General features: G+C 33.4%; 1 protein-coding gene and 1 pseudogene across 1 annotated transcript; both read right to left on the bottom strand.

Moving 5' to 3' along the window:
- Positions 1-702: 702 nt before the first annotated feature.
- LOC112794756 (uncharacterized) lies at positions 703-3,628 on the bottom strand (annotated as a pseudogene).
- A 5,559-nt stretch (positions 3,629-9,187) lies between these two features.
- On the bottom strand, positions 9,188-10,177 carry LOC140184076 (uncharacterized). The gene has a single exon (XM_072234362.1). The coding sequence runs from the start codon at positions 10,175-10,177 to the stop codon at positions 9,188-9,190; it is 990 nt and encodes a 329-aa protein (XP_072090463.1).

Genomic DNA, 10,177 nt, shown 5'->3' with positions numbered 1-10,177 from the left:
CTTAAAGAACTTATATATATTGGGGTCCAACCCGTTAGCGTTTTTAGCTCGTTTGGCCTAACTTTGGGTCAAACCTTTAAAATTAACACTTGGTTTTCTATTTCTAATATTTTTCTAAGATTTTTTACTGTTTTAAATTTTTCTCGCACAGTACCGGATAGACTTAAACCGGTTCGACCGGTTCGGTTGTCGATTCGCAATTTTTCTTGGTTTTTGGTAAAAAATACATTTTCTGACTCAGAAAAATCTACTGAGTTCAAAAATCATATTTAAATCCTCAAATTCTCATTCTAAATTTTCGGATCCTATTTTAGGCAATATTAATTATTTAATTAGACGATTAATTAGTCGCGGTTCTTACGTGAAATGTAAGGGATAGTGGGGATGATGGTGATGATAGATAATGATGGTAGTGAAAGGGTGACATCTAATGTGAGTGGTTGTGATAGTTACAATGGAAAGAGAAAAATAAAGATGATGGATAAAAAATTAACAACAAAACAAAATTGAAACTTATTAAAATTTTAAGGACAAAATTAAAATAAATTAAACTTTAAAAATATTTTTAAATTTTTTTTAAAAAATTATGGATAAAAAAGTTTATTTATTTTTTAATAATATAAAAATAAAATGTTAATCTAAAGTTTTAAGTAATATTAATAAAAAAATATTGGCTCTTAATATTTTTCTTTTACATTTCCACTAATTCTTTAGTACATAAAGAATACTTTTGTCTGGCTTAAAAATATTCTTACAATAAAAAGTTGAATACATTATGTCGCACCATAATGAAAATTGCAAAATTATGAATAGAAGTATTGGCAAAAAGGCAAATGCAGAAATAAAACTAGGAACCCAATTTGAGTCATAGTAATAAGTAATAAAGAAGGCACTTGCAAATGTTACCATCATGCTTGTTATTGAGCAGAACAACCCCAGCAATCCAAATATGAGCTTCAAGGGCAGTGACTTATAGAAATCAGACTCAGCATAACGCGAAACAAGAATGGACAAGAATATTAATATTGCAGTTGCTGATGAGATAAACGCAACTGCATCTGAGATCGCAAACACCAAGAATGGTGGCTTTTTCAAGTAGTTTGGTTTCCCTGATTTATCATGGAGACCGCCTGGTATGGTTATTGAAGCAGCAAACACCCCTGTTGCAATGACAGTTGAAATCAGCATACAATTTTGAGCTATGCTTTTCATCCAACATTCTGCATCGTTTCTCAACTCTGCGTGCTCTCTTCTGAACAATTCACTCTGAACAATCCTCGGAGTTTTTCAGGTTTACAAGCGACGATGGTAACATTATTTTCTCGACCTCCTATCACATGAAGTACTAATCAATGTCATTGGCTAATGAGGCTACAAAATAAAATAACAAAACATAAAATTGTTTTAACTTTACTAATACCTTGGACCATACTAACTCAAGGCACATTTGGAAAGCTGCTGCAGATACCAATTCAAGTTGTCTTTCCGGTGCTCTTTTTGCAGCCAAATGCAACAGAGTATTTCCTTCTGTGTCCGTCATAGTTGCTATGATGTCCTTTTGAGAACCAATCTCTCGAATGAGATTGTAGATGCTTGCATGGCGACTCGTAACTGCTACGTGAATTATAGTTTGGTCTCTGCTATCCATTTCCAATATCAAGCTTGGATACGCACTAATAAGCTCTGATAAGAATCCAAAGTTACCAACTTTTGCAGCATCAAATAACAAATGAGAAGGGTTTCTTATGAATTCGAATATCTCATCTTTTGAAGAACTCTTGAAGATAAACGTCTGCCACAGAAATTTAACTAGCTGAAAAATCACTTGTCGCTTCATGCCTGTGATATAAAGTGATGTTGTTCAAAATAACAACATTCGTGAAACAACACTGGAACCTATCTACATTGTCGTAATTAAATTGTCAATGTTTATAAGGATTTACCAGGGTTGATAATGGGTTCTTGGTGTTCTAGACCTTGACAACAAGATTCCAAGGAGCTTCTAGCTAATAGATGCAAAGCCGTTTCTTTGTTCTCGTTCCTTGCAAAAGCTAGCATTTGGTTTTCTTTCGCCATTTTTAAGGCTAAACCTGCAAAATTATCGATGAATTTTGAAAATTCAAATGCAATTTTACGACCACGGATTTAAAAAAAATAAATAAATTACACCAGCAAAGAATTTAAAAAAAAATAAAAATATGGACTTTATAATTAAAAAATCTACTTACTTAGAATTTCAGATTTTGAATTAGTATAATTTCACTTCTTTTTTCGCCTTCTAATACGTAATTAAAAGCTTATATATATTTTTGTCTTCAGAAACTCATAAAACAAGTTTTAAAAGTGAATTATTAAAATTTGAGCACTAATAAACCTAACTTGATATGCATTATAAATTGGGTGACTTTAACAAAATTATTCAACGAACCATCTATTTTGATTGGCGTGCAAATATTTCATTGTAAAAGTGATAATAATTTTTTTAATTATATTAGATATACACTAAAATTAGCTATTAAAATAAATTATTAGTATAAAATACATATTAAAATATAAAATATAGATATTAAAAATAAATTAAACTATATATATTTGTACATAAGTATATAGTAGCTAATTTTTTGTGTGTATTAAAAATATAATTATTTATGTTATCTCCTCCAATTAACTTAAATTTTTAGAAAAAATAATATCATGACATAGTATTAGAGCATAAGATAAATAAAATAAAAAAAGAATGCCTATATAAAAATCAAGCAAACAAAAAAAAGCCTTTATTTAAAAAAATATATTAAAGATATAACTATTTATACTATTTTTTTCAATATACTTAAATTTTAGAAGAAATAGTATCATACCAGTGTACGCATTATATTTTTGTTATTTCTTTGTTAATAAAAAATATTATGTGTACTCCAAAAGCTAACTCTACACTTTTTAATACTTGTCTTCTAAGATATATTTTATACCAAAAAACTAATCTAGTGTTTTTTTCATGCAAGTTTATTAATAGGCCATAGGCAGAGTCAGGTATATTTAGTTTCACAAAAGCATTAAAAATGAAATTTGAAACAATCCGTTAAAGTTTCAAGAATATTGATCTAAATCCATAGATGATGATGATGATGCATACCATAGTTGCCAGTGTTGATACAAGTGAAGAACAATAGTTGCAAGTCATCTTCTCTTAAAACTCGTTTGGTCATGTTATAAAGAAACAGAGTCATGTCACATCTTCCTTGCAATGCAGCTAACTGAACAGGGGCAGCTCCAAGCCCTCCTCTAAGCTCCGCCAACTCCGAATCCATTTCAAACATTAAGTTAGCAACCGCCATGTTCCCGGTGGCAGCGGCGAAACAGAACGCGGTGTTTCCCTTGTAATCTCGCAAAGACAAATGCTTAACCTCCAATAATCGTAATAGCTCCTGCACAAAGTGAGTGTGCCTTGCATCTTCACCTGCACCTGCTGCGATATGAAGCAGTGTAGGCGACCCGCTTGCTATGGCTGCATGTTTCAACCTATCATCTTTAGCTATGATGACCTTGGCTTCTTCCCAGTTGCCTTCCAGTGCATGCTTGTAAAGGGGAACACACAGGTTGAAGAAACCTTTCATTGCTTCCCCTTCACAAACCCAAAATCAAAACAGACCAATTTCTTATGTATATAATGTGCGGAACAAAATAGAAAATCTATCAGCTCAAATTATTTTGTTAGAATAATTTCAAAAGTAATAAATTTACAATTATGTATATTATATATAAAATTATAGATGTTAAATTAAATAAGATAATTTTAATTATTCTCTCTATAATAACAAACTTAATAGGGTTTTAGGATTGTTTTGTATATGCGAGAACCGAGATTTTAAATTAGTGTATTTTGTGTTTTTTTGATAGAAAAAATATAGAGACACTAATTAAAGATCAGGTATAATTTATTTTTTTATTTTTTTATTTTTGTTAATTTTTTATAATTATAATTTTTTTATTATATTTTTCTTCATAAAATTTTGTATGAAAAAAAATAATAAATTAAATTTTATAATTTATTTTTTTATTTAATTTATCATCAAATAAAATATAAAAATATTAATTTTTGTGTCTCTCTCATTTCTATCTTACTTTTAGTATTCTATCTTATTCTGTGCTCATAATAAAACTTAATAATATCTTGTTTAATGCAATCTAATATATTTGTAATAATGAGATTTTCAATCCGTGTATATTAACAATCACTAAATTAACTATTTATTATATAGAATACATATTAAAATAATAATTTTATGACTAAATTAATGAGTAAAGTTACACGCAAAACTTGATTATGAAAATTTTTAATCACATTTCTATCATTGTAGCAATCATATGCCATGTGTGCCAAACTTATATTCTTAATACAAGTTTGAACAAAAATATTATATGTATTTTTTTAAAATAATATTAGGAAGATAATAACTTAAAAAGTTACTTTATTTCACTTAATATTTATAATTTTATATATATAACAATAACATATATAATTACATTCTTATTATATCTAAAATTATTATTATTATATTAACAATTAATGAATATAAAATAAAAATATTTTTAATTATTGTAGACTAATTTATATTATTTCCCAAATATTTTTTCTTTTTATTTAGACAATTAACAGTCTACTACATGAACATGCATGTAAGATTCAGTAAGATCTCACATATTTGCACGTGAAGAGTGTTAAATATAGCATTATTTTCAAGTTGGAGAAAGGGATAGTAATGCGTTACTTGTATCATGTAGAAAATCATCTATTGGAGAGTCGTGCTGATTGTAATTGGGGGCCATGTTGTTTGGTTGGGGAGGAGTCGCTGACTTCATTTTAACATTTGCTACTTCCCTGCCAAATAAAGCTAAGTAATATGCACTAGTACTAAACAAATTTCAAAATGCACACAATAGGATATATGAACTAATTAATAAAAATATCAAGAACCAACAATTTTATTTTATATAGCTAATATTTTTATTCAATAATTTAATATCTTTAGTTTAATAATCTAATTACATATTTTTAGTCAATACTTTTAAATATTTTTGACTAATTATTGGTTAAAAATAATAAATTATGTTAATATTCTAATATTATTAATTAATTAAGTATTTTTATATATTATTTAATGGATTTACTTCACTTATAGTGAAAAATACTATTAAATAATTTTAAGAGAAATGAAAACAAATTCATGTAACAAATTTTAATTGGAATATATCAACAATAGCATAAAACAATGCTTGACCTGTGAATCTCATCCCACATTTCTTTCGCTGTTTTGAACTTTGAGATTCTCTTAAATGTCTCCGGATTCACAACCCGATATAACATATACTTTGCTCTGGAATCTTATCCCATATTATTCATGTCTTCCTTGTCAAATTCATCTTCAGATTTTTCTATTTCTACACCACCTACTATCTTTTTTGGAATCTTTGGTCCATTCTCGATGATTAACCAAAGTTTGAAGTCCACTGATTGAGAAAATATCTTTGAAAGTATCAGTGCCTTAGGCACACAAAATATGCAGAATAGAACTGAGCTTAGTGGAGAAACATGATGAAATGCAGAGAAGAGATGAAACTGAAATTTGAGAGAGGAGTGGAGAGTTCTGTTATTGAGCAGAGTGAAAGTAAATCAGAAAAATGTTAATTACAAGCAATCTTTAGCTATTTATAGCTAAAGGATAATACAACTGAATTGATAACTAACTGAAGCTTCTGGAAGCTAGTAACTAACTGACTAACTGAAACTTGCAGTTGAGGCTTGTAACTAATTCTAACTTAATTGTCTTCACGCTAGTGCACATGCTCCTCAACTGATTTGATCACAGCTTAATACACTCATCATCATCATCTCTAGTTTTCTTCTTTCTTGTCTTTCTCAGTAACTGTTTCTTGTTTCTGGGACACGGCTGTGGCTTCAACAATACTTAACTGATCCCTAAAGTGCAAAAAAGCCTCTGAAGGGATTGCCTTAGTTAGGATGTCAGCCACTTACACTGATCCTGGAATGTGACTTACTGCTATGTCCCTACTGTTAACATGATCTCTCACAAAGTGAAGGTCAATCTCAAAGTGCTTGGATTTGGAATGTAATATGGGATTCGCAGCCAGCAACACTGCACTTTGGTTGTTGCAGTAGAGCAGGGGAGGCTCCTTTGGTGGAAATTGCAGCTCACAAAGTAGGTTCTTCACCCAAATTAGCTCAGCAACAAGGTCTGCCATGCTTCTATATTCTGCCTCAGTACTAGACCTTGCCACTGTAGTTTGCTTCCTTGAAGCCCAGGATACCAGATTTGATCCTAGGAAGACGCAGTAGCCACTGGTTGATTTTCTGTCATCAGTATCCACAGCCCAATCTGAATCACTACAGGCAGTGATTTTCATCGAGCCTCCCTTCTTTAGATGCAGACCATGATTAGAAGTTCCATTCAAGTATCTAAGCACCCTTTTTACCATTTTTCAATGAGACTCTAGTGGAGTTTGAACAAATTGTGCTAGCTTGTGTACACTATATGATATTTCAAGTCTTGTCACAGGCAGGTACTGGAGACTGCCAATTATGGACCTATAAAGTGCATAATCATAAAATTTGGCACCACCATAAGCTGATAGTTTGACTGTGGATAGCAGAGGAGTGTGGCACGAGGTGCAGCCCACCATGTTGGCCTTCTTCATTAGTTCCTTTATGTATTTTTTCTGAGTGAGGATCAAAGCACCATTGCTTGTACTTGTCACTTGAATTCCAAAAAAGTAGTGTAGGCTTTCCATGTCCTTTAGAGCAAATTTTGCATTCAGCTACTCGATGACTTGCTTTATTGTATCTTCACACTCACTAGTTACTATTATGTCATCTACATAGACCAACACAAATATTTTTGTTTCATTAAGATCACTTTGGAACACTGACACATCAGATTTTATGGGCTTGAAACCAATGTCACTTAGGCCATTTATCAGCTTGCAATACCATTTCTTTGGTGCTTGTTTTAGGCCATAGAGAGCCTTTGTTAATTTGCAAACTAGTGATGAATCTCCCTGTTCGAACCCTTGAGGCTGCTTCATATACACTTTTTCCATCAGGTCACCATGAAGGAAGGTATTGTTGACATCAAGTTGTCTTATTGGCCATGAGTTTGCCAAGGCAATAGACAGTATTATCCTTATAGAAGTGGGTTTTACTACAGGGCTGTACGTTTCTATGAAGTCAAATCCTAGTTTTTGTGTATAGCCTTGAGCAACTAGACTTGTCTTCTATTTTTGAAGAGACCGATCTGAGTTGTACTTAGCTCTGAACACCCATTTACTCCCTATAGCACTTTTGTTTGGAGGTAGCTTTACCAGTTCCCATGTGTTATTTTTCATCAAGGCATAATACTCCAAGTCCATAGCTTCTTTCCATTTAGGCATGTTGAGGGCCTGTTTCACACTCCTTGGTTCTAGGCTTGCCTGAAATGTCTTAGGCTTTACTATCCCTGCCTTACTTCTAGTTGTCATAGGATGCACATTTGTAACTGTTGTGTGAGGTGGTTCAGAAATTGGAAGAGCAATCTCTTTGTCATTTATCGGAACTGGTGTTGGGATTGAGGACACTGCTACTGGCCTTTGAGAGTTGCTGACAGATTGAAGCTGATGTTGAAATGGAGCTGGCATTGTTGCTTGTTGAGTACTCAAGATTTGCTGTGATGATGTTTGAAGAGGATTGTTATTGGCTGGGCTTGAAAAGGTGTTGGAAGTGAAGGTTCTGGGGTTGGTGTTGAGATTAAACTTGAGTGAGTTTGAGCTGTTGAAGTTGAAAGTTTGGGAATGGTTGGCATTTGTGATGTTATTTGATCAGCTACTGCTGTTGAGGACTGGTGTTGCTTGTTGAGTTCCTTGAAAGGAAATTTGGTTTCAACAAATACCACATCTCTGGTTATTATTATCTTTTCATCTTGAGTGAGACATTTGTAACCTTTGTGAGTTGCGCTATAGCCAAGAAACGTGTAGGGTGAAGATCTAAAATCCAGCTTATGTCTGTTATAGGGCCTTTGATGAGGGAAGCAAAGATATCCGAAAACCCTGAGGCTTGAGTAAGAGGGCTTTTTGTCAAACAGTTTCTCTGTAGGGGATACTGCATCTAGCACTGGAGTTGGCAAGACATTGATCAACTTCACATCAGTGGTGAATGCTTCTCCCCAAAACTTGGTTGGCATAGAGGCACCAGCCAAGAGTGTGAGGCCCATTTCCACTATGTGCCTGTGCTTCCTTTCTGCAGATCCATTTTGTTAATGGATGTAAGGACAAGAGAACCTGTGCTGCACTCCTCTTTCATTCAGAATCTTTGATAAGCTAACATATTCAGCAGCTTTGTCAGATTGTAATATTTTTAATTTTGTGTTTAATTGCAATTCAACCATTTGTTGGAAGTGATTAAAGACTGATTTTAGTTGAGCTCTAGATTTAATAAGGTAAAGCCAAGTGAACTTTGAAAAGGCATCAATAAAATGCACATAATACCAGTTTCCATTGCTATCAGCCTGGGGTGCAGATCCCCAAATGTCTGAGTAGACAAGATCTAGAGGTGAATTGTATACAGTTTGTGAAAGAGAGAAGAGTAACTAATGTGATTTTTCAACACAGCAGGCTTCACAAGTTTCTTTATTAGGTGAAACAGAAAGATTACAAGTTTTGAGTACTTTTAACACTACATTATGATTTGGATGCCCTAATCTTGCATGCCAAATCAGAAAGGAATTAGAATGTGCTAAAGAGGATGTGTAAGCAAAAGGTGTGTGCAGCAGTGATGTCCCCAAATCTATACAAGCTTTTGTCAACACTTCCTTGAAGTAATAGTTCTCTAGTGTCCTGTGATTTAATGCAGCATTTGTCAGAATAAAATTCAAAGAAAACTCTATTATCACAACAGAATTGATGCACACTCATCAAATTCTTTGTGATTTCAGGCACATGAAGTAACTTAGTTAAGGTAAGTAATCTTGAGCTCATATCAGTTTCAAAACACATTTTACCAACATGATGAATATGCAAACCTGAACCATCTCCTATGACAAATTTGTTCATCTCCAGTGTATGCCTCTTTCTCCATGAGATTTTGTGCATCGTGAGTCATATGGTGTGTGGCTCCAGAATCAGGATACCAGTTCGGATCTTAAATAATGGAGGGAGTTGCTAAGACATTGCTGTAATTTGCCTTTGGTTGTTTGACTTGATTACTGCTTCCATTCACGTCTTCATATTGCTCCTTATCATATCTATACCAGCAGAATTTTGCTGTATGTCCAATCCTATCATAGACTTGGCATTGTGCTCTTCCACCTTGCATCATTCGTCCTCTATCTTGAGTCATTCGCTCTGCATCATGTGTACTTCTGCTGTTTCTCCTAAACGTTTTTCCAAACCTGTCACGAAAGTTGCCTCTATAGTTTCCACTTGCTGCTGAACTTTGAGAGTAAAAATGATTTTGTTGAATCTGTGAATGTTGTGAATGCTGAGCTACGTTTGCTTGTACAAAAGATTCAGATTTTCTAAATCTTGCTAGCATGCTTTCATGAACAAGTAATAGAGCTTCTAATTCACCCACTTTTATGCTGGTTGATCTTGCTAAGACTGAGGTCATTACATTTCCATATTCTTCAGTTAGACCGTGTAGTATTGCATTTACATGATCGCTTTCTTTCATTGATTCACCTACTGAGGCAAGTGCATCCATAGTGCTCTTTATTGACAAGACATATTCAGTGACCGAATTGCCTATCTGAATTGTGCTTAGTTTGTTTTTCAGCTGCATTACCTTGGCCTTAATTTGGGATGAGAAGTGATCCTCCAGCCTCTTCCAGATTTGATGAGTAAGTGTACAACCAACCGCTCTTGTAGTGAATGGATTCGACATTGAAGCTAGCAACCAGGATTTCAAAAGAGCGTCTTGCCTTTTCCACTTTTGAAACTCTGGATTTACTGCTCCATTTGGAAGAAGAATCTGAGAAATTTCCTCTTCGGTGGGATGATTCAACATATCATTTTCTTCGATTGTTGACTTGGCTTGATCCTTCCACTGCAGGTAATTGTTTTCCTCTAGTTTCATGGAAATAGGAGTTGCAACGAAATTCTGACCCATGGTTCTTGATCGATCTTCAGCCAT

Source organism: Arachis hypogaea, chromosome 4 (assembly GCF_003086295.3).
Source record: "Arachis hypogaea cultivar Tifrunner chromosome 4, arahy.Tifrunner.gnm2.J5K5, whole genome shotgun sequence".
NCBI classification, from domain to species: Eukaryota; Viridiplantae; Streptophyta; class Magnoliopsida; order Fabales; family Fabaceae; genus Arachis; species Arachis hypogaea.
This window is presented reverse-complemented; position numbering and strand designations above follow the sequence as displayed.

What these genes read in the sequence shown, in the direction of transcription:
- LOC140184076 (XM_072234362.1), bottom strand. Translation starts at nt 10,177, where the DNA reads ATGGCTGAAGATCGATCAAGAACCATGGGTCAGAATTTCGTTGCAACT.